The 25,558-nt window shown below is 41.1% G+C and overlaps 1 protein-coding gene and 1 long non-coding RNA gene across 2 annotated transcripts in view; one reads left to right on the top strand and one right to left on the bottom strand.

Moving 5' to 3' along the window:
* The window catches only part of LOC148542923 (uncharacterized), a 231,071-nt gene extending 221,247 nt beyond the window's left edge, over positions 1-9,824 (top strand). Inside the window, exon 4 of the long non-coding RNA XR_015875048.1 lies at positions 9,385-9,824. This is a non-coding gene — a long non-coding RNA (uncharacterized LOC148542923). The remainder of the gene's footprint in view (positions 1-9,384) is intronic.
* LOC148542922 (uncharacterized) overlaps positions 1,959-25,558 on the bottom strand; it is a 122,608-nt gene continuing 99,008 nt past the window's right edge. The window contains exons 8-10 of the mRNA XM_088462297.1: positions 20,402-20,505; positions 17,984-18,085; positions 1,959-2,994 (exon numbers count right to left, since the gene is read on the bottom strand). Coding sequence (XP_088318423.1) covers positions 2,722-2,994; positions 17,984-18,085; positions 20,402-20,505 — 479 coding nt within the window. The 3' untranslated portion in view covers positions 1,959-2,721. The remainder of the gene's footprint in view (positions 2,995-17,983; positions 18,086-20,401; positions 20,506-25,558) is intronic.

Raw genomic sequence — 25,558 nt, 5'->3', positions numbered from 1 at the left:
GTGGCTGATTTTACTGGGGGGGCTGCAGCCTCGCAGCGCCTAGGTAAGATTCGCCACTGCATGCACCTCTGAATCAAGCCCAGTGAGGGCAGATATTTTGTGGAGTGAACCAATATTTAGTCTATAATTCCTAATGACAATTCGGATTATATCACTATATTCCCAAAAATACTTTGCTCAGCCCTTTGCATAGGTGACCTAATTTCTCTGAGAAAGCAGAAATCTTTTCATATATTGGGCTAAATGTAATACGCTGTGAGACGCTGCTACCGCTGCTGGAATACATGCAAGTATGCCTGTATTTTTAAAGCAGCAAGCATGTTAAAGGCTAAACCAGCTTGGTTCGCATGTATTTCTGCAGCGGCACCGGCTCGCAGTCTATTACATTTAGCCCATTGTTTGAGAACAAAGTTATATGGATATCTGGAAACACTTTATCAAGAAACTTCAGGAAACCAGGAGGAAAATAAAATTGTTTGTTTTCTGAATTACGTCACTGTGGGTATATGTGAGTGGCAATACTAAAAATGCAATAATGAGGACTGTGCCAAAGATGGAGTGTGGAAAGACGGGAAACTTTTTTCTTTTGTAATTTGGTATATTTATGTCATGATGCCAGGGGTTCCAAACCACAGGACAAGCACTTATCCAAAACAATCTTAAATTTCAAGCATTCTGTCTAAAATATAGTACTGTATATCCCATAAAAGCAACTCTTTGGTCCACAAGGTGATTTATCATTATCTTTATATTATGAGAGTGTGTCAAGAAAACATCACCAATCAATAATGGTCTAGGTTGTACTGTCCGGCTCATGATTGATTTCTCCCCCTTCTGCTGTCTTTCCTTGTTCAAACCATGATCACCATCAGTAGCTGCATAACATGCCAGCCACCAATAACTGCTTTATCATTGTTGGCCTTTCTGTAGCCACACACTTTCCCCACCCCCAGCTACAACCATAATTCCACTACCGTGTGTGTCCATTGTTCTTACAACTCTTAAGGTGCCTACACATTAGATGAGTCGCAAAACATGCAATGTCGTTAACGATTTAACTTGAACTCCCCGGCACTCCCGGACATACAATATTGTGCTTTAAACTGTGCAATCTGACCAATGACCTATCATGCATCATTAATGATTTCCAGTGCGTCGGTAACGAGATTGCCAGATGTTACTGCATGTAGGTAAGATCTGAGGATATAAGTAACGACCCGCAGGACCACACATCGGGATCGTTATCGTTCATGGACACTACACGATTTGCACGATTTGTCGTTCCGAGGCGTCGGAATCGGCCAAATCGTGCAAAAAATCGTCGAGTGTGGAGGCACATTTAGATTGTAAACCCATTTGGGCAGTTCCTTTTGTTTCCTGTCATTGTGGGTAACTTGTATCATGATTCCATCAATGTAAAAAACATAAATAAATAATAATCTGCTTCATAGTTTGAGAAAATAAGTTTTTAGGAAGAGCATTGACCCCTGATTTATAAAGGTACATTTGAAGTACTCTTTAGCAGAATGAAACAGCGAAATTACTTATTACAGATCTTTTTATTTACTTATTTAGCATTTAGGCCAAGTGTTAAAATAAAAATGATAGGAGGTGCTCTCTGTAATAAACTTGGAGGACATGATTGTCTAAATATCAATTTGCATTTAAAGGTACTTCTAATCTCGGAAGTCAGCAAGAATGTAAAAATAGATATTTGATAACCATGCACGTAGTGTTCTATAATGCCTTCTTTGGCTAGCTAAAACTACAATAAATAGAAAAATATATGTTGGATATATAATATGTCTTTTGTATAAGCTTTGCTATACAGATGCGTGTATATATATATATATATATATATATATAGTATATATGTATATATATACACATACACATATATATATATATATATATATATATAATCTTAAGACATTTTGAGTTTGCAAACTCACTACAAAGATAATTGCTAGCCATTCTATACATTCTATATAGTAAATTACTGTTCAGCCAAAATAATTGTCCAATTGGCTTACTTCATTTTTTTGGTACAGCACATAAAAAAAATTGTCTCCATGTCTATTTATACTTTGGTTCCCTGAAACTATAGTATTTGTGAATATTATCAGTTTTAGTTCATTGAAATACATTTATAGTTTAGTTAATTTACCTTTAGATATTGCTAACAGAGTGAAAACAGTCACTGATTACCAATTTTACCAAAAATATTATGAAAATAGAAAAATTGCCTATAAATAGCAGATACATGACGTTCTTAAAAGTAGGGGCTCGATCGTTTTTAGACTTATTTTTATTCACAGCTGATGTTTAAATTGTACTAATTAATTTCCTTTTTATTGGCTGCGATAACAACCAATCATTATTGTTATACAGTAAAGTGAGAACTATAAACCAGCTCCAGGGATGGAAACAATGTAAATCTCTGGAATGTACAATTATACTATTTACAGCATTATTTTAACTTATCTGCCTTCATATTTTCCTGTAGATTTGCTTTAGGTGTCATCTTGTCTGTTAATTAGATTTGCTATAATTAAATCCAAAGTGCTGCTTTTACAGTAGGGAAGATGTCTGTTTGAATACGGTTTAGAGTGCCCTCAGTGACATTACGTGTTCCCCTTGTGTATTGGACAAGGTTTTCCTGGTCTCGGTGTGTACAGCTGTAAGTATCACCAGCTTCAAAAACATTTTAAGACTTAAAACTTATGCATGAGAAGAGGAAATGTAACGGGAGATGAAAATAACTATCATGGCACAAGTGAATATCTGCAGGATAGAGCCCCTGCGGACTACAGCAGCGGTGTTGAAGTGCACCTGGCCATCTAATTTCATGCAGCAACCAGCGCTTGTAGCATTACAACATTCCTGGAAACAGTTGGCACTGGTGATGGCAGCACAGGAGCTTTTGCTGGTAGAACAGGTGTTACTGCAGCCACCCTCATAAGAGACGGAATCACCGGCAAATACCTTTTGCAACTACATGACAGAAACAAAGAAAAAGTTTATACCTTAGATTCCTATATTACTGAAACAGAGGTAATCCAGCAACACATTTACATCGTTATAGTATAACTGTCCATGATTATCAAAAAAAAGAGGAGCATACTTTACAGTGTATCCAACATCTCAACATGAAAACATAATTCTGACCTTAAAATATCATTACATTATTAAAAGCTACAGTGATATACTGTAACATGTTTCTGGTTGATTGGATAAGTTGCCCAGAGTATCCAATCAGTTTCTAGTTAGAAGTAAATTCTATAAAATGATAGAAGCTGATTGGTTTCTATGGACAACTTATCCACTCTTTAGAAGGGATGCAAGGTGTCCCTGGAAATGATTGTTAATGTCAGTTATGCATAAATGTAGCATGTGTCATATAACGACGTCATTGAGATCACGGTCTTCTCACCATATTACAGTAGGTGACTGAAGACATTTTGCCAACCCACAGAATTATCTTGTATGGACAATAAAAAGTAATTTTGCCAGTAAATGGTTTTGTTTTTATTGTCAGGCCCATATATCTGTTGCAGCGTGCTGGTAGGAAAGCACTTGTCTGTGTTACACATCACATGATTCAGACAAAAAAACCTAGAACTGTTCATAGGTGCTCCTCTACAGTAGGTGCACCTGTGATATATGTTAAAAAAATTGTCCATATCTTCAGAAGTGATTATATGCTGACAATAGGTGATGGATCCAAACCCCTATATAGGGTATAAGGCTTAACCCCCTTAGAAGGAAATACGTAATCAATTGTACTCTTGGAGACTACTTGTGATCTCCAGATGATTAGTCCATGATGATCCGTAGTAAATCATATCAGATGCAGACCTTTCAGTTGCTAATTTAGGTGTTAAATCAATACATCAATAAATATCAAAAGACAAAAATAGATTGTGAGAATAGAATTGTAATGTTATTTTTTCATGGAGCAATCACAAGTAAAATGTTACTATGCTGTAATTGGTGCTCCTCGTGTTGTTAAATAAACCAGTCAGCTTTCAATAGCGATGAACCACACTTAGGGCCGTATTCAATTAGGTGCGAAAAGCCGTGATCGGCGAAAAAGTATCGCCTATTGCGTCTTTTCGCCAGGCGGAAACTATTCGCCACATTCAATTGCAAAGACTTTTCGCGTACGCGGAAAGTCAATGCAATGTAATAGGCGAAAAAGTTTCGCCTATGAATACCCGGTGGAAAAAAGTGCAGCATTGCCGTTTTGGGGTGCAAAGGTGCGGAAACCGCTCTGCACCCTTTGGACAACCCCCCAAAGGATAACTGCGTAAAAAAAATGCAAAAGAAAAGAGGGACACCCCCAAAAAAGCACTTTGAAATGGGCGCAAAAAAGTACAAAGTGGGGGTACAAACGCAAAAACTAGCGAAATAGACTTTTGGGGGGTCTGCAAGCATGGGGGAGGTGTTTTTTTTATTGCAGGTGTTTGCTAAAGGTGCGTTTTTTGTGCAACTTAACACTTGACTTTAGCGATTTTTAAATATGCTTGCACCCATTTTCAAGTACCCCAAATTTGACAGGACTACTTATTTTCACCAAAAAAAACAGCTAAATGCTATTCTTCACCACTTGTGCAAAGACGCTACTTTGGAACAATTGACAGCACTTAAGTACCCCAAATAGCTTCAGTAGGGCTAATCGGGAATATCTAGACTGATCCCCAATGTTAGTGCATCTTTTGGGGGGTGTCAGGCTGATTTCCCCAATTCTGCCAACACTTTTTCACCTGTTAGAGTTAGAGTTATTGATAGGGGCCCCCACAAAGTTGTTTCCCCAGGGCCCCCTCAAACCTTAATCCGGCCCTGACTGCGATCCAAGCACACAGCAAACTGACGATCTCCAATGAAGGAGCATGGATGCAGTAAAGCTACTGTTTCTCAAACTACACATCTCAGGTTCTAAACACACTCGATAAACTTTTTATTTTAATCTAAATATCTGATTAAAAACCACAATAATTTAATAAAAAAACGCCATAATTTGATCTTCAGGCAGAGTGCATTTGTCTTAACAAAATATTTAATTGAAAATATAAATATATCATAATTGAGAGCTTAATAGCTTATAATGACTGCAAAAGCATATACATTTCAAATATTGTAAACCAGCACTTCTACTTGTCAAGCGCTACAATTGGCTTAATGGCAGTGCTATTGCCTAGCAGCCTCTATACCCAAGGTTCACATCCCACTTCTAATCTTTTATTTGTATGGTTATTAAATATTTAATAGATTCTATTCTCAATAATCCAACATAATCATATGGGATGTCTTTTGATTTTACAAACATTTGTCATAAGTAAAACAGAATTTGATATACATCCAATTGCAGAATCCATTACGCTCTATGAACTCATTAAGAGCCCTAGGAGATCCAAAATCCAAAATTCTTCATGTTTCCACAAAGTGCTTTAAATATCTCAACCCCTTTGTTTAAACGGAGTTTGTTCAATCCCAAGAAGTTTAATTACATTTAAATTCCCATTATGTTCATTCCATACATGTTATGAAAGGCTATGTGTCGTAACCTTTTTTATGCTTAGTATTTAGACTACATGTGGTGTGACCCACATACTGAATGCCGCACTGACATTAGATAAATAAATAACATATGTAGAAGAGCAAATTTATAAACTGAACATTGGACGTTTGATTAAGAGAAAAGGAATTAAGCCAATTGAAGCTTTTGACAAGTAGAAGTGATGGTTTCGAATATGTAAAATTGATATACTTTAGCAGTCTTTATAAGCTATTAAGCTCTCAATTATGATATAATTATATTTTTATTAAATATTTAGGTAAGACAAATGCTCTCTGCCTGAAAATCAAATTATGGTGTTTGTTTTTTAATCAGTTAAAATAAAAAGTTTATTGAGTGGGTTTAGACCCTGGGATGTGTAGTTTGGGAATCAGTATTTTTTCCATTGAGCCCTGGGACTCTGGGTCTGATTCAGAGCCGGACGCTATTTGCGCTCGCTCGTTCAGAAAAAGGGGTTGGCTATTCAAATTAACCGTTCGCTCTTTGCGGTCTGTTGACGCCTCTATGTCTGAACGAGCGAACAAAACTTGCTGTCGTAATTTTGTAAAAAACGCCCTCTGGCCACTCGCATCATACGTCATGTCCGCTATTTATTAGATTAATCGAGTACATCGAACGGCGTCTGAACTGCTCGCTATTCTTGTGGTTGGTTTTTTCTACCGCAATCTTGCGAGCAGTTCTGACTATAAAATTAGCAAGTGACGTGGTCGATGACGCTGCTGTATTAATTATGCACACCCTTAAAACGCCCGTTTTGACCTTTAGGCACGCCTGCGTTCTGATCTCCACTCCCTGTTTTCAAGCACCTTCTCCTGTTACCACCCACATACGCCTCCTCCTGTCACTCAAAATAGCAGGCATTCGCTATTTAGCGAGCACACGATTTTCGGCCGCACTGACTGGTTCGCGCATGCGTATTACAATCCGTACGCATGCGCAGATGTGCGAACATCGCTCGGAACGAACGAGCGGCCGCTTTCGAGCGGCTCTGAATCAGGCCCTCTGACATCAGATAGCTTTCTGCTAAGAATTTTATATACTTCCATGGTTCTATATGTGATGCTATTTGGTTAATTTAAAAAAAAACACTTTTTATTTGAATGATCACAAAAAAATAACAGAGACCATAACCTTCATAATCACCTAAACATAAAAAATAACCAGATATAAAGGTCACATCTGTAAAATGAAGAAAAAAAAAAAATGCAATCTTTTTTAAATTTAACACAGTAATTAAGACCAAGAAATACCAAAATATCCAACATTAAGGTAGGCATACAAAGGAAAAAAAGGACAGAATAAAAAAAGGAAGGGGAGAGAGAAAAAGAGAGAGAAGATATCTGGTGCGAAACAAATATAGAACTAAATATAGTTGACTGCTATCGGGCAAAAGGGGACGGGGTAGACTGAGAAGCTAACCATGGGTTCCATGTCTTATCAAAAGATTTATGTGAGTGGTTAATAATACTAGTCATACAGAGCATCCAGAAAGTATTCAGAGCGCTTCACTTTTTCCACATTTTGTTATGTTACAGCCTTATTCCAAAATGGAATAAATTCATTTTTGTCCTCAAAATTTTACACACAATACCCCATAATGACAATGTGTAAAAAGTTTTACTAAGAAATCACATGTACATAAGTATTCACAGCCTTTGCTCAATACTTTGTTAATGCACCTTTCACAGCAATTACAGCCTCAAGTCTTTTTGAACATGATGCCACAAGCTTGGCACACCTATCTTTGGGCAGTTTTGCCCATTCCTCTTTGCAGCACCTCTCAAGCTCCATCAGGTTGGATGGGAAGCGTCGATGCACAGCCATTTTCACATCTCTCCAGAGATATTCAATCAGATTCAAGTCTGGGCTCTGGCTGGGCCACTCAAAGACATTCACAGAGTTGTCCTGATGCCACTCCTTTGATATCTTGGCTGTGTGCTTAGGGTCGTTGTCCTGCTGAAAGATGAACCGTCGACCCCAGTCTGAGGTCAAGAGCGCTCTGGAGCAGGTTTTCATCCAGGATGTCTCTGTACTATGCTCCATTCATCTTTCCCTCTATCCTAACTAATTTCCCAGTTCCTGCCACTGAAAAACATCCCCACAGCATGATGCTGCCACCACCATGCTTCACTGTAGGGATGGTATTGGCCTGGTGATGAGCAGTGCCTGGTTTCCTCCAAACATAAAGCCTGGCATTCACACCAAAGAGTTCAATCTTTGTCTCATCAGACCAGAGAATTTTGTTTCTCATGGTCTGAGAGTCCTTCAGGTGCATTTTGGCAAACTCCAGACGGGCTGCGATGTGCTTTTTACTAAGGAGTGGCTTCCATCTGGCCACTCTACCATACAGGCCTGATTGGTGGATTGCTGCAGAGATTGTTGTCATTCTGGAAGGTTCTCGGTCTCGGAGGTCTACAGACAATTCCTTGGACCTCATGCCTGGTTTGTGCTCTGACATGCACTGTCAAGTGTGGGACCTTATATAGACAGGTGTTTGCCTTTCAAAATCATGTCCAAACAACTGAATTTACCACAGGTAGACTTGAATGAAGCTGTAGGAACATCTCAAGGATGATCAGTGGAAACAGGATGCACCTGAGCTCAATTTTGAGCTTCATGGCAAAGGCTATGAATACTTATGTACATGTTATTTCTTAGTTTTTTCTATATTAAATTTGCAAAAATCTAAAAAAAACCTTTTTACACGTTGTCATTATGGGGTATTGTGTGTAGAATTTTGAGCACAAAACTGAATTTATTCCATTTTGGAATAAGGCTGTAACATAACAAAATGTGGAAAAAGTGAAGCGCTGTGAATACTTTCTGGATGCATTGTATACTCTATATGGTAAAAGTACCAAACACAAGACAGAATAGACTGCATGGAGTCGAGCTTCTTCCAGTCCACAGCCCGCTGACACTTCACTGCATTGACAATATGTCGCATCAATTTGTTTTGGTGTCTAGGGGAAGAAGAATATATTTAGGATCATATGGAATAGGTATAGATAGTAAATGTGATACACGGCTAATAACATTATTTGGTTAATTTTTTTTCTAATTATGCCAGTTTCATTTTATATAATGATCTTATATTTTATTAATTATATGTAGTAAAGTATTTTATGTATATGTAGTGCACAATTTGTTTTATATTTTGTCCCATTGATCCATATATGACTGGTATAAGCCGGTTTACCTACACTGCACAGGATTGTAGGTGCAGAGTGTATTGATGTTTCAAGATCATTGGTGGATAGTGGTATAAAATACTGTTGAAGCTGAATAATTGGCTGAGACAAGTTCAGTTTAAAATTCAATCGCAGCGACGCCATCTTGCGACTGGCCGCAAGACTCCATTTTGGAAATGAGATCGCAAGACGCCATTTTTGCGAATGGCCGCCTAAGCGCCATTTTAGATAAACTCACATTTTAGTACATGTGGCGATATTACTATTAGCACCATGCGATTGCATCTTTCATCATTTCTCATACACACATTAATACTCACAAGTGCGCTGTTAACTAGTCGCATATTAGCGAATGCATAGGACTTTGTATGAAACCGCTGTATAATTAGCTTTATGCGCACGCATCTGCCCCAAGTTAACTAGCGTCCTTATATCAAACCCGGAATACCCACACATTACATATTCACACATAAGGTTCAATAAGCTTTAAAGTGTATGATTTAAGTTGGTTCAGTTAGTTTAAATGCTGAGAAATAAAGGTATTTGATAACTAAGGTATTATACATGCTAAGCAAGTCGTGTTTGGTTTTGTACTGATGCGTATTCTTTTTACAGCATTCCGGTGTTATCGATGGGGAGATCGCATCATGCAAACTCAAGTTATGGATCGCAGAGCCTACAAGCAACAAAATGTATATTTCATGAACAACTGTTAGGATGTTACAGAGGACGTGAAGAGAAAGATCCCCCCAGCTGTTAGAGGCAGGGAGAGTCTATTCGAACCAGCCTGTTAAATGTGCTGTAACAGATGCTTCTCCGCTGGGAACCAATGACATCAGCAACAAACTTCCCTATTGTCCTGTTTATTCTGGGGGGGTATAAATATGTGTGCTCGAACGCTAATTCTTAGTCTTAGTGCTGAATGCTGTATGACTAGGGGTCTCTTGCTGATGCCTATCTCTGGGTCCAGAAGCGCTGCGTACGTATACTGTACTTGGGTCTGTATTATTTCCTTTTGCGCCTAAATTGTGTATGGATCAATTGCGTGTAACTGTCTGAACTTTTACCTGAATAACACTTGTGCTTTGGAACCACAGATTCCACATCTAAGTCTTTATTTATGGTATGACTGCGTACGCAAATTAGCATCATCCTTAGAAGGTATAGGCAGGATATTAGGAGGTATAGGAAGGTGTGTATAGAGGTTCTGATCCAGTATCGTTAATACCTGCAACAGCACTGAACACTACTTCCTCTGAAGAAACTGCTATACTTTTGAACAGAGTAAGGGTGCTTTATTTTGACAGGCTGCTAGTCACGGAACACCGTGACTCATCAAGCTGAGCCTAATGCTGGAGTCTTCTGTTTAACAGATTTTGCACAAGGTACCTTATGCATGCATATACTGTATATATTTTACATCTATGAATTATGAGCTTTTTTTGGACCTTTAAGGAAAGTCAGTTCATTCAAACTTGAGGCAGCAAGAAAGTTATGGCAGATTTCCAAAGACTACAGTTGAGGCTGCATAATATAAAAAGCACTTTTTCCTTACATGGATATAGAAACCTTTATAAAAGCATAATGTAATAGGGGTACTAACTCTGCACAAATGTGATATAAAAGCATAATTTAATAGGGGTACTAACTCTACAAATGTGATATAAAAGCATAATTTAATAGGGGTACTAACTGCACAAATGTGATATGAGTCATATGACCCCTTAGAAGTGAACAGTGTCTATTTGATAAAAGTTTGAAATTAAGAAACAAAGATCTTTTTGCACCTTCAAAGAAAGGCAGATAATTTTCACCTTTTATTTTTAACATATATATTACAGGTGCACCTACTGCAGAGGAGCACCTAGGAACAGTTATAGGTTTTTGTCTGAATCATGTGACGTGTTTCACTTGCAGTCTATTTTTAAATTGTGTTTTTTTTATTATGTTATTGTTTTTAATACATTTCACATTAATAATAGATTGCTGCAGATCCTGCTTCACCCATCTGACCACTCTAATACATTTCCCCCATAGTCTTTAGGAGTCAATCTGCACTTATCCATATCAATCAATCAACAACTGTTTATAGAAAGTTAAACAATTAAAGCATAGGACCGGTTGTAAATAAGTCTCGCTGGTTGTTACTCTACTCCCAGCAATAGGCAAGTCGAACATTTATCTTGGAGATATATTATTGACCCATCATCACATCCATTGCCAGGCACATAAAGCACATAGGATAAAACCAAACAAAAAAATTTGCCAATTGTATAATTGTCAACTAAATACATCTGATCATCTGCTTGAATCAGGGTTGAAAGAAATAATTATTTCTGTAATACTCAGTAGGATGATTTAATAGTTTACTTTTAAATTTGTGACATTCGATTTTAAACTCTGGGTATGACCGGATGACCTCACTCGCCAGGCGAGCATAGGTTTGTTGTACATCGAGGAGGTTACTCATCTTTGAGCAAACTGTGTGAGCTTACTTCATTACTCCTAGGGATTCCCTCTCAGCATCAGTAACCATCTATTACTGGCTCCTCCCAATGTGTCATGGTTGGGTAAGTCATTGCCAACACCAGGCTCCTTCACTGTCACCTGTAGTTGCTTGTTTCACCCAGGCTCCTAAACCGGAAACTGAAACTGCTTCTCCCAGGCTCCTACCACCAGCACCTGGAATCGCTTACTTCTAGGTACACTGTTGTAACTCCTCTTGGTTGCGGTGGGTTAATTCCCACTGGTCCCTCACTATTGACCACCCTGCACTGGGTAGCTGGCAGAGGGCTTGAGCTTGGAGACACTGGGCTCAACCCAGAGCAACTGAAGTGCGGAATAGCATTTTGCATTATTCTGGAGGTCACTAGACACGCAGTTGTATTGAAGCAAGTAGATGTTTATTGCTCAGAGAGTTTGTCTTTACAAAGGCAGTTACTCTACAACATACAAGCAGAGACAAATGTACATTCCTTTCCAGATAGTCAGAGGATCTACACCTTACAGTGCTACATCATCCCTTTATATGGTAAAAGGACACAATACAGCAGGTTGTATTTCCACCCATATATCTCTAAAGGCCCGTACATACTGGACGATATTTATGAACAATAACAATATCGCTGAATGATATATCATTCATATCGTCCAGTGAGTATGCACTCACCGATGAACAATGCGCGCTCCCGCGGGTCGTTAACGATATCCCCAGTCGGCTGTACATGCAGCTCTACCTGAGGATATCGTTAGCAATACACTGTGGGGCCAGCGATGCGGGGGTGCACTGCCAGCCACAGTACAGGTCTGCCCAAGTCAGTCAGTGTAGTGCAGGTAACAGTGAGTGCGGTCCACACCACACAGTAACATACACATAGCTGCCGGCGCTGGGTAGTACACTCGTACTACCAAGTGGCGATATGCGTGTTTCAGCAGCCAATGAGAGTCAGAAAGACTCTCATTGGCTGCTGCACCCACTGCCAGAGCCGGGCTGGAGCTCACTCATGAGCTCTGCCTTCCAGCTCCTACAGTGGGCGATGGGAAAGACGTCATGATATCTCCCCCATAGTATCGAGCGGGAGGACGGAGGAGCAGACAGTGGCGGGCGGTGCAGGAGTGGGGATTGGTAAGTCAGTGTTTTGTGTATGTATGTCTGTGTGTGTGTTATGCACTACTGGCCAGGGGCACTGTATCACTACTGGGGCAATGAATATGGATGACTACTACTGGGGGCCTGCATAAGGGGGACCACTACTGGGGGCACTGTATAAGGGGCACTACTTGGGGCACTGTATAAGGGGCACTACTGGGGGCCTGCATAAGGTGGATCACTACTGGGGGCACTGCATACTGGGGGTACTGTGTAAGGGGCACTACTGGGGGCCTGCATAAGGGGGGACCACTACTGGGGACCCTGCAATGGATGGACTGTATAAGGGGCACAGCATAAGGGTGCACTACTGGGGGCACTTCATAAGGGGCACTGTATAAGCGTGCACTACTGGAGGCACTGCATAAAGGGCACTACTGGGGGCACTGTATAAGGGTGCACTACTGGGTGGCACTGTATAAAGGGCACTACTACATCATTGGGCACAGCTACTGGGGACATTTCATAAGGGGCACTACTACAGTGGGCATTGCAAGATGGGCACTACTTCTCGGGGCAGAAAGGGATGTGTGTCACATTGACATGCCCCATTTTTCAGTGGCCACGCCCCTTGTTGCATGTGACCATGCCCATTTTTTTGGGCATGCGCACATTTCTCCATTTTTCATCTTGCCCTGGGCTCCAAATACCCTAGTTATGCCACTGGGTACTACGCTCATATAATCACTATAACTTTCTTCATCTATTGATCCTCACCGTAGGAGTTTCTATTCAGCACCGGAATACCACTGGTAATAAACTCCTCATTGATTTGGACACATTTAATTAAATATTATATGCAGCTACTATATATTGGACTTTATCAGTCAGCACTCCGGATTTGCTTCCATATGTCTTTTTATGCTTTTTACTTATTAGGTTCTAATTATCTATAAGCATAATTGATCATGTGAATTGTATTATTATTCATGTAATATTATCTAATTGCTTTATTAAATTTAAATGTATGTATTGATGAGTGTGATGTATTAAATATTTTTACTTTATATGTGTCTTGATTGGTCCATCTGCCATGTTAAACCGTTAGTGATTATATGAGCGCAGTACCATATCCTATACAGATTGAATATGTACATTATCTACACTGTGCCCTTTTCCAAGCCACTGGGATTTAAAGCCCTTGATGCTGCAGTCACCAGATGCTGTAAATGCACATACTACATTATTACTGGCAGTCCACATAATCAACATAGCCCAAGAATTTCCCTTCGATGGTGACACAGCACAAATATTTATGTAATGGTGGCCATCTTAGCTGTGTGGCTTGGGTCCCTGGTCACCACTCCCTCATGCCTATCCATGCAGTAGACCAGCTGGCAATGTCTCAACAATTTGGCTCTTGGTCCTGCTGTCCATTGGGGTTATCGGGGTTTCAGGCTCTTCCTGACGTGACAGTACATCTGCATTGATGTAAGCCTTTCTGTGTTTGTGAATAATATGAAAGTCATAAACAAAGTATAAGGCTCCACCACAACAGTCTGGCAATTTTCCCACCAGGGATGTTGCAGCCACTCAAAATGTATTGTGATCAATTACAACTGTGAAGTGTTGGCCAGACAAACAGGGTTGAATTTTTTTCCTAGTAAAAACAATTGTCAACTACTTTATTATTCCAATTGTGTTATACCTTTCACCATAGCAGTAGTCTGCTGAAACAGACCAAATAGCGCTCCAGGCCATCTGTCCCCTCCTGGCTCAGTAACAATCTGAGGGCCTGGTTCACTACCATACACAACTACGATTAAGCACGCAATTGGCCAATTGTTACGTACTACGCATGCGTATTTGTCGCAGTGCATGTGCGTGAACTAACCATTGCGATCGGTACTGTGATCGCAGTGACTACGCAGACTCTTCGCAGAGTGATTGACAGGAAGTGCCGTTTATGGGTGGTGATGGGGACGTGGTTGGGCGAACGCAGACGTGCCAGTGCGTTTCAACGCTGTTTGCAGGGGAGTGCATAAATTATCCACTGCGATGGCATATGCAGCTTGAGGCTTGATAGCGTGCATCGAAGTTAGTAATTTCTGAGTAAGGTCAAGGCTTGTGCAAGTGTGTGTGAGGCTGCGATGATACTTGATTGTACCAATGGTTTTGCAGTCTTGCTAAACATTATGGATGTGTAAGGTAAGGTAAAGTGGGCAACCTTATGTTGTGCTGCGTATGACATTGCGATCACAATGAATTAGCATACTATCACAGTTGAACTGCATGCGTAATCGCTATTGCAGATGCGTTCCGTAGTGAATCAGGCCCTGAGTCTGTACTGTGATGCATTAGTTCATACCACAAAGTCCTGGTCATAAATTTGCTGGTACCACAGCCTCCTTAAATGGAATAGGTGTCCAGTTAACTGACTTGGGAAGTTCCTTCCTAGTCATATGTGTATGAGCCGTCAGTACAGAACCAAAGTTTGGTACAACTCACCCGTAGGGCCCTATAGTTGTTTGGGTCAGTACCTGTATTTTGGTTCTAATTCTCCTCAAACAACCTATGACCCAGGGGAACGTACTTGCCACTCAGGTCTTCTCTTACCATCGTGACAACTAACTTTTCCACAGTGATGGCAGACAGCGTACCAGCCTCTGATCCCATGGTGAGGCTGTGTATCTTCCCCAATCTAAAAAGCACAGGCAGGAGATATTTTTTAGTTTGAAGTGTTCTTCAAATATTGGCAAGGACCTGAGGTAACACGAGCACTGGAGCACCCAAGCCACCAACACACATCACAGGACTTACAGTAGGTCTGGACATCTGACATTCCAGACCAGGACAAGTTCTGTGTCATTTGCTTCAGTGTTCGGTCCATCCCTTGGTGACTGGCCATAGGGGTTTCATGGGCAACCAACACCAGTTGCTCATGAAGCTCCATGGAAACACCAGTTGGACATGTTCCCTGTCTATTCTATTTTCTTCTACCTCCATGGCTACCCTATACATTAACCCTTCCCACCAGGTCACACTACTTGCCCCTCATCCCAGACAGACCGCTGCCATCTTGATGCCTTATGAATCCAAAGATGGATCCTTAAACTCCTGACTGTGGATGACACTCACTATGTTCTAAGTTGGGACACTGTACAGGGGGCTCTATGTTGGGAATGCTAAGGTTTATTAGCGTGTGGTCCATAATAGGTAGGTCACTGTGGTCTCTCATACTCCCAGTTTTTAGCTGGCAAAGCACTAGGGGCAAGAAAATTACTGGGCACAGCCACAGAATTGAGCGAGAACAAACATCCTCTGAATTGCTTGGGGACATAGGCATACTATACCAGAGGCAAAAAACATGCTTGGTAGGGGAAATTATGTAGCCTCTATGGACTTTTTCTCTGGGCTGGTTGAAGCTGTGGTTGGCTGCACTGGTAGTTGCCTAGCTGCTGTGGTCTTTTCCTCTGGGCTGGGCTGTGTTGGTATATATGATTAGACTGCAGTTGGTCATCAGTTGGGTGTTGGCGTTAGCAAATGTGGTAACAATTCTACAACCAATATCATTTTCCAGGACCACATCATTTGGGAGGCCAACTAAGTTGGCAACATCTCTCAGCTCCTAACCAGCTCCCCTATCTAGATATACTCTTGCCATAGGTACCACTTGCTCCAGTTTATCTGCCACAGTATCTTTTGTAGTGCAGTCCTACAATACTGCAGCAGACATGGATGCCACAGAGTCTTTCAGTGCGTTTTCCTGCCGGGGTCTCACCTGGGTTGATGGATACTAATTTTGGGGGGCAATGCAATTCCGTACACAGCAGACTTGCGAATATATTCTAATGACGTCAAGCTATGAATGGAGATTGCCTCCATGCATCATGTAGTATATGGAGGCGCTCCAACTATCAGGCAGTCGGCTCCTCCCCTGTCCTTGTTGGCTGGTCTGCTGCACATTTGTGCAGTGTATGGCCAGCTTAACATGTACCTGAAACAAAAAGAATTTCTGCAATCTGCTTTGTGTCTTAGGGGCAAACCAAATATGCAGACATATCCACCTCTAATGTAATGTAATTATGTTGACAAACATTCATTAATGTTAATAAATTTAACATGAAAAGATGTTATGTGGCCCAAAGACAGGGCTGGATTAAGGCTTGTGGGGGCCCCAGGGCAACTAGGTTGTGGGGGCCTCCATCAAGTGGAGCTGTACTGCATCTATCCCCGCCCCTGATTACTTACCTCATGATTCAGGCAGAGCTGCTCCCTAGTCCCTTCATCAGGTTCACAGACGTGATGTGTCACGTGACAACGATGAGAGGACGTGGGAGCCGCTTTGCGCTGTATGCAGCAGCACTGACTGTGCTGCTGCATACAGTGGAACCACACAGCCACGGCAGCTGAGCTCCCATCCGGGAACAGGTGCCACTGGACACCTGTTCTCGACAGGGTCACACTGACCGTGTGTGGGGGCCCCTCTGTGTGTGGGGTCCCGGGGCGACTGCACCTGTTGTCCCCCCCTTAATCCAGCCCTGTCCAAAGACACAATAAGTTGTAGTACTTAGAGGTACATGTGAAATGTATCTCAGACAGTCAAGGGATTGTAGAAATCAACATAGTGAGCCCGAGTCCCACGCTGATCTCGTAGTTGGGTGATTATTTGCAACTGCGCACGCACAAAAATTTCTGAAAACCCCTGCGGCGCATGCGTTACACAGAGTGTATGCACAAGGGTGCTGTAACGATTGATTCAGGCAGTATTGGAAATATGGTGATAAAGTGATGGCCATTTCTGGGTGGTGGCTAATTGCACGTACAAAAAATGTCCATTCAGTGGGCGTATTATGGGAGTGTCATGGGTGTATCAATGCAAACAGCTGTGTTCCCAGACACATAGCCGCAAGCATAGGAGGCCATTGTCAGATGGAGAGACTGCGCCAGCCCTATGGCAGTTTTGATGGTGCGACCGCTGGTGGCGTCTAAGGACACTCCAATTGGTATTATAGCATGCACAGATGATAAAAGTGGGCATCTCAGTTCATGCACATTTGAATGAATGGATGTACAATAAGGAGAGGGGTTTTAGCGGCATCTGCATAAACTCGCAGACTGGCGATAGCAAATAGATGCTTCTGTGTACGCTTTTGTGTGCAACTTAGAATCAGGCCGATTGGGACAATTTAATATAATATTTGTAAAAATGGACATATCTTTTCATAACCAAGGGGGAAATGTAATAGTATGCGAGGTACAGGGATGTGCGCAATTCTGGCATTGGTTTTGCCTTTTAAATTATTGCCGCTTTAAAACATTGTGTTGACTCGCCAGAATTACGCTGATGCCTGCATCTCGCAGGCTATTACATTTCCTCCAGGTCTAAAGCATTGGCATTAGATATACACAATTTCATCAATATACTACCATTATAAAGTTGTAATGAACTAAGCAGCCTATGGGGCAGATTTAATCCAGTGAAAGATACCATTTGAATATTGTGATTCACAGGATGGAAAACTTTGCTGATTTTTGTACGGCTAACCCAATGGATCCTCTCAGCTAACTGTACCTGCCCCTGTGTGTTCAAAGCACCAGTCATCAAAAACAACAATTGATTACCTCACAGTGGTTTATTCCAACTTGACAATTTTTCACTGTTGCACCTGTTTGTGTTTTATAGCAGTCTGTCCCTGTGCATTTGAATGATCTGCATTTCTTATCCTAATAATACAAAAACAATTACTGTTAGTTACAAATAATTTTAATGTCATTAATTTAATTCACAGGTAAACAGATGTTTACACCATGGATGGAGGATCTACATACTGTAGGTTTATTTATTATTTTTTTAAACAGCAAATGAGATATATTTTAAGCATGTATATTTTTCTTAACTGCTCTATTACAAATCACTATCTCCTTTTCTAAATTTTCCTGGAGATTACAAAACAATATGGCTTCCGCGTGCAGCTCTCATCAAGTATTGGGAGAGGGGAAGAGGAAGGGGAGGATGTCACAGTATACATAGCAGACAGGCCTGAAAGGCACATTCCAAAGGCAGAATGCTCACTATATTGTGCCATATGACTGTGGTTGCCATGTTCGTCACTAATACTGTGGAAGCTCTGCAGAATTAAGCATCTGAAGAAACAAACCAAGGTCCAATTGTAAATACCAACATTATCTTCATAACCTTCCACAGTGATTTATGTTAAAAGAAAACAAATGTTTTATTTTTATTTTTCATGTATTGCTGCTTCAACGTGCAGTGAGTTATTTTAGTTATCTAGTACTCTAACCTGTTGCCATATATGTATTATCTGTAGTAATTGCAAATTGTTACAGTGATAGGGTACCACAGACATAATAGAAGGGCCTGTTTAAGTTAAATATGTGCAGTGTATAAATAAACATCTTAGTTTGTTGTATTATTTTTTATTAAACTCTTTTGTAATAATGTAGGGTTTCTTGGAACCTGTGTACCACATATAACTGAATGTTCATGTTTATTGGCTACAAATGATCATGTTATTAGTGTTAACTCTAATTGTATAACTAAGATATTACACTATATACACATTTATATCTATTTTAGGTGCAGATGGAGTTGTGTTAATTGAAGATATTGTGACCATTGTCTTGTGGTTCAGATAAGCCTATTATTCTTTTTTAAAGTATATACAGCTGCCTTACATTCACTTATTCGTTTGTTTTCTACATAATACACTGGGTGGGATGTACTAAGGGCAAAAATGCGGCCAAAACTGCAGTGTCTGAGTTTTGGCTGCATTTTCATACGTAAAAAGCTCTGGAAAGCAATACATTCTGGAGCTAGGGCCTGGTGGTTATCTTTAGATGGCGTTACCCAATAGAAGCCTATGGGCTTCTTATCGCAATTCTTTTATGAGGGATCCAATCAGATTCCGTCCCAGTGTCCCTCGTGGTGGCGCACGTCATTCTGCGCATGCGCAAAGGGACCCCTGGGTAATAAACTCGGAAGTCTCTCTAGCCAGTCCTGAGTAGCTGGATCCAAACAGATTATAGTTCTTCATTAAATATTTGTGGGATATTCAGAGAGCTCCACTGTCCCGCAGTGATGCATGCATCGGCCGCACAAGTGCAGTGTGTGCCGCGGACCTTAACCAGGAAGCAGTGTGATAGCTTTACGCTGACACTGCTTCCAGCTCATCGCCAGGACGGACTGTTATCGGAGCCCTTCTCCTGGCAAGAGCAGAATAGTATATTCGTGTGAAAATATTCATTTTCATGTCGCAAATTTATGCAAAAAATATTTATCACATCCGCATTAAAAATGCAGACTGGGAAAAATATGCCTCTGTGTGGTGAACATATTCCATCTTAGGTTTACAGGAATTGCTGCTTCATCTGGGTTCACAAATGCAATTATTTGGTTACAATATGGTCAAAAAAAGAAATTGACTATCTGAATCACTAATGCTGGGTACACACTGACAGATATATCGCCTGTTCCATTGAATGGGCAATGTATCTATATTGCATCGGCTGGGGTGTGACCTTCTTCAGACATATCACATCTGCTATGCAGCACAGCCGATGTCGATATATCATGCAGAGATATCGGCACATGTGGCTGTGTGTACGGGTGACCCGCAGACTGCCCGTACACCCGCAGCAGGGACCGCTAGTGACTGACGTCTCAACTGGACGGGCAGTTGTGATATCAGCGGAGACACATCGAGCAGCAAATTGGTAAGTGTATATTTGCTTACCAATCGGCTGCTCGATCCTGGGTCAGCGGATAAGTCACACAGGTGTGTACCCACTTAAAACCAAGAAAACTTTTGAGTCAAACTATATTTGAGTTCCCTTGAGCCACCACAAGGTAACTGTAATTTATTTGTTATGTTTCACTAAATGTCCATGAGTGCAGGGAATTAGTAACGGAAAGTTAAAATGCAGCCATTTTTTCATAGGGTTCATTCAGATTTCACTAATGATTATTACTCAATCACATAAAGGAGATGACACAATTTATACTCTTTGTTTAATACTTACGCTATATGTTATTGTTGTCGTAGATGTAGTAGTAGCTGTGGTTGTAGGTACAGCAGCAGGTGTAGTCAGTGGCATTGCTGTTGTGTTAGCCATAGTTGTGTTATCTATAATTATTAAATATAAGACACATAAATGTAAGATGAAACTATGATGGACACTTTAGGGGAATGCAATGGTAGAAGTTTGTGAAAGTGGTTACATTTCAGCCATGGTTTTGCCTTTTAAAAAATGTCAGATTTAAATATGTAGTCAAAATCGAAGAAAAATCATCACTTTCATAATTTTGTACCTATCCCATCCCCCCCTAAATGTTGTAAGCACATTAGTCTTATATACAGTATGTGTTTATGACAGTCAACAGCTTTACAAGCAGAACCTTTGTTTTATGTGAGAAATACAGATACTTTATGATGACCATAAACTGTGAATATGTACTATTACTGCATGTGCCTGCATTCTATGTCCCTTGCATTGTACTACCAGTCTCAGCATGGCAGCACCTCCTATTATGTTTAAAATTAGGGTGTGCAGTCCAAGCCCCCCTTACTACTATATTTGTGTATATTTTGTGCACTTGAAGCTTGAGACTTCCTCTATTTGGAATTTGCACCCCACCCATCTGCTCTCAGGTGTTTTTAATCATAAGGGCAGATTCCTGCATTTCTGTCTACATATTAGAATGGGCACTATTACAGGTAAGTCCTGGATACATTTTATGTAATGTGTTAGTATTAGGGGTGTTAGGGACCCATATTATGGGGTTCACCTTGGTGAGGTGGATGGGCAAACATTTTTGTCCAAACATGTACTAAGAACCTCACTTATACTCCATGTTAATTGTAGAGTTTATCAGGATTATTTTTTCTATTATTCTTCTTAGCACCTAGAGTGTGCGCCTGCATTCTATGTCCCCTCCAGGGACTAGTAAGCAGGAGCACACTCAGGGCAACCACGAGTCAGGACAGCACAAAACAGGACAGCACAAACCCTCCTCCCAAAAAACTGACAAAAAAAAAAATAGTAAGCGCAGGTGGGCTACTGTAGTGGGGGAGGGCAGTTAGAGGGGGGACACTTCTCCTCTCTGCCTAGTACTGCTGTGGCCACGTCTGTATAGCAGCGCAGCAGCAGCGGCACATCGAGCAATGAAAGGAGACAGCTGCAGCAGCAGTCTCCTCTCTCTCACTGCTCGATGTGCCGCTGCGCTGCTAATCAGATGCGGCAACAGCAGTAGTGGCCCGTGCAGTGGGTGCAGTCACTGACCCGGGCCGCTCCAACCAGCCCAGGCTCAGGTAAGTAGTACACGCTACCCAACCCTTCTCGGCACCCTTAGTGCTGCAGTGTGAAACATTGAGTGTATCTGGAGCAAACGTTTATATTTTGTGTAGTTATCAATCCACTGCAGTGCTTAACTACAGTAGTATGTGTCTGTTCTTTCAGGTAAAAGAATTAGGGCCCTGTTTATCAAGGGACTTTTTCATAAAATTATGTAGACACTGCAATTTCCTCATAATTTTATATATCAGTGCTATCCGTTTTTCGGAGTTTGGCCTCTCTGGTTTACACCATCTTCAAATGGGGTAAACCACTCTATGTCTATGGAGCATTATATCTCCGGCCAGCTCCCATTTCTTTTTTTTTTTCAAACATTTTTTATTATAGAACTACAAATATCACATTTATACATTTACATTACATACATATTTACTTTTTCACAAAACATAAAACAAATTACAGAAACATAAAATAGTTAAATAGAGTATATCATCCGGGAATAAAAGGCCCACCCACCAAATTACATTAACATAGAAAAAAATATGTGGAGGTGTTTAAATACAATAAGACTCCCATAAATCAAACATCTTGGTATACAACAACTTCAAAATGGAGGTTTTCCAATGCTCTGGTCTCCAAATTAAACCATGAAGTTAACTGGACCGCGGAGCGAAGGGAAGTTTTCACAGAAAGGTCGTAGCTCCCATTTCTTCTAACACTGTGCGCATGCGCACAAAGTATCCAGGTATCCATTGGAAGGAGCCGAACAAGGGTGGTGGGACCTGATTGGGTTCTTTTTGCAACCTGATTGGATTCCTCTTGCAGCCACGGACCACAGCTGGATTAAGGCGGCATGGGGTCCTAAGCCCCAGACACATAATATATATTAGAGATGAGTGTTTTGGTTCTACTTGGTTATTTCGCCAAATTAGCGCAAGTTCAGTTTTATGTTATTGGCTATCCAAAATACGTGAGACTGGATAGCCACTAAGACTCTGCTTCCACATCCACACTGAACCGAGCCAAAATGGAACCTCTCATCTCTAATATATTTGTGTATTATATATATATATATATATATATATATTATTATATGTCCAGTAGGGCGGCACTCCAAGTACTCACATAGTATGGTCCCCGGTGCCCTCTGTTAGGACTCCACAAAGAGAGCCCAAAATACAAGTCCAGAGACAGCGGCTCTCAGGTCAAATAAGAAACCAAGTATGCCAACATTTTGGTACACTTTATTGCTCCATCTTCAGGGTAAAAAATTTACAGGTATAGAGTACTTACTGGCCCATGGAGTCCAGAAGAGAGGCGCCCAACACGGATGTCATCTCCATGCTCCAGTCGTCAAGGTAACCGCTAATACAACAATAACAATTGATCATGACTGTATAGGATACAAGCATTTAGAACAGCATATAAATCAGTATATATAACAGCATAAGAACATGGACTGCACATAATGTTAGAGCAACAAGCAGAATACCGCTGACTAACATAACGAATATTACCTTCATTATACATAATAGCATTATAATGCTAAAGCATCACCAATACGTATTGTAAAAAAGACATCAGAAAATAAAAATGAAAACTAAAAATAATCAAAAAGCAGCAAAAAAGAAACTAATCCACACACATAAATAATAGATTGCACATCTAATAGCAGATGAATTACACCAATCATCTGAAAGCTAAGACAGCTTTATCATAAAAAATAGAAGCATATTGACAAATAATCAGTTGTACCTTATAAAAAACAATGTAATCCCAAATTCTTGTTTAATCCTCTGGGTGCCAGCGTATCTAATCTGAAAATCCATGTGATTCACATTGCAGGAGTCTCAGAGATCTCTGATGTGTCTGTTCACAAGTTGTTTAATTGTGACCCCACAGAAGTATTCCGTAAGCAATTGCAGGAAAGTGTTACACTGGCTGTTGATGCTGGGGAGATTTCGCAAGATCTTGGTAATGCTCTGGTTCCTGAATTTCCAGTGATACCACTTATGTACACCCTACCCAAGATACACAAGCGATTGGACAATCCCCTGGGTCGTCTGATTATTTCGTCCAGGGGGTCGGTGTATCTAGATGCGATACTTCAACCCTGCATAGTTGAGCATCCCAAGTTTTTGTTTGATACCATGTCCTTTCTAAATAAGATCCATGGTCTGCAGAATATACCTGATGGGAGCTTAGTGTGCAGTGTAGACATAAATAGTTTGTACACAGTCATACCCAATGCTGAAGGTTTAATGACTGTTAGTAAATTAATTACTGAAAGTAATGACTTGGTACATAGGCCCTGATTCAGAGCCGGACGCTCTGACCAGAGCGCTCGCTCTGAATCAGGGCCCACCTCCATTAATATGGAGCGTCCTCCTGGACGCTCGTATAGCTGTGGGTCACCACCCACAGCATATACGAGCGTGCAGGATGATGGTCGCGATGGTCTTGACCATCGCGACCATCGAAACTGCGAGCAAAAGCCTGCGGTTGAGTTTTTCAACCGCAAGGCCAGGAGTGATTTTGGCTCTATCAGAGCCAAAATCACTCCCACTGACATCACTAGTGATGTCAGTGGGGCCGGCTTCAGACGGTAGGCTTTCCCTTGGGAACGCCTCCGTCTGGCAGGCACGCCCCCGGCACGCCCACCAAAGGGGGCGTGCTGTCAGTCAACATCGACAGCACGCCCCCTTTGATGAGACACTCCGAGCGAAGGAAAGTCCTTCACTCGTCGCGTCTCGCGCATGCGCACGACGGAGCTCCCTCCATCGTGCGCATGCGCAGTGCAGACCATCGACCCACTTGCGAGCGGACAGCCGCTCGCGAGTGGGTCTGAATGAGGGCCATGATCTTCTGGAGGTCTTGACTCACAATTTTTTCCTTTTCAATGGCAAACAATATTTACAACTCGTTGGCTGTGCGATGGGGTCTAATGTGGCCCCAACGTACGCCAATGTGTATATGTTTCTGACTGAGCAGTATATGTTTTTCAGTGATGTCTTTGTGCCTGGCAAGATTATTTTCTATGCCAGATACATAGACAACATATTTCTCATTTGGATTAGATGACCAGTTTGCTGATTTTATGGAGAAGCATAATGCGTCTGATATTCCAGTGAAATTTACTTGTTGTTTTGACCAACAAAGTGTAAATTTTCTGGACGGAAAAGTAAGTTTGAGTAGGTTGTTACATCTTTGTATAATAAACCCACAGACAGGAACACTATTCTACATTGTAACAGTTTTTATCTGAAACCACAGAAATTGGTCTGCCTTTTTCTCAGTTTCTACAAGCACACAGGATTTGTAGCGATGAGAATGTAGCTGAGACTCATATAAATGCAATGATTTCCAACTTTTGTCCTCTGGTAATGATAAAAAAACTAGCGAAGGCGCCAGGATGCCATGAGTGAGTCAATTTAATACCTACAGTATTAGACAGTCCACTAAAATATTTTGACCAATAGTTGGGTTGGATCCAGACCTGAGGTTGCAAAAACCAGGATAATGCCATGCTCTACTAGGGGCCGAAATGTTAGAGATTGGGTGATGAAGAGAGACATCACTGGGTGGGATGATGTAATAGCTACACATTTTCTAAGACCTAAAAATGGCTGTTACAAGTGTCTAAATTGTCTCACTTGTCACTATATGACTGCTGCTAATAGTTGTTGTCATCCACATAGTGGAACAATTTTTTTTACGAGACACATACTGACATGTACTGCAAAATTTATTGTGTATCTCATCACCTGCCCATGCAGCTTTGCATATGTAGGAAAAGGGGATAGCACCCTGACAGAACATATGGTGCTCTATCGGTCGGCCATAGGGCCACCATTAGCACAGGTAGTAGTGATCACCCGGTGGCAC

This window comes from Taudactylus pleione, unplaced genomic scaffold, assembly GCF_031769625.1.
Source record: "Taudactylus pleione unplaced genomic scaffold, aTauple2 ptg000007l, whole genome shotgun sequence".
In the NCBI taxonomy this organism is placed as follows: Eukaryota; Metazoa; Chordata; class Amphibia; order Anura; family Myobatrachidae; genus Taudactylus; species Taudactylus pleione.
The sequence above is the reverse complement of the archived record's forward strand: the minus strand, read 5'-3'. Positions and strand labels throughout refer to the sequence as shown.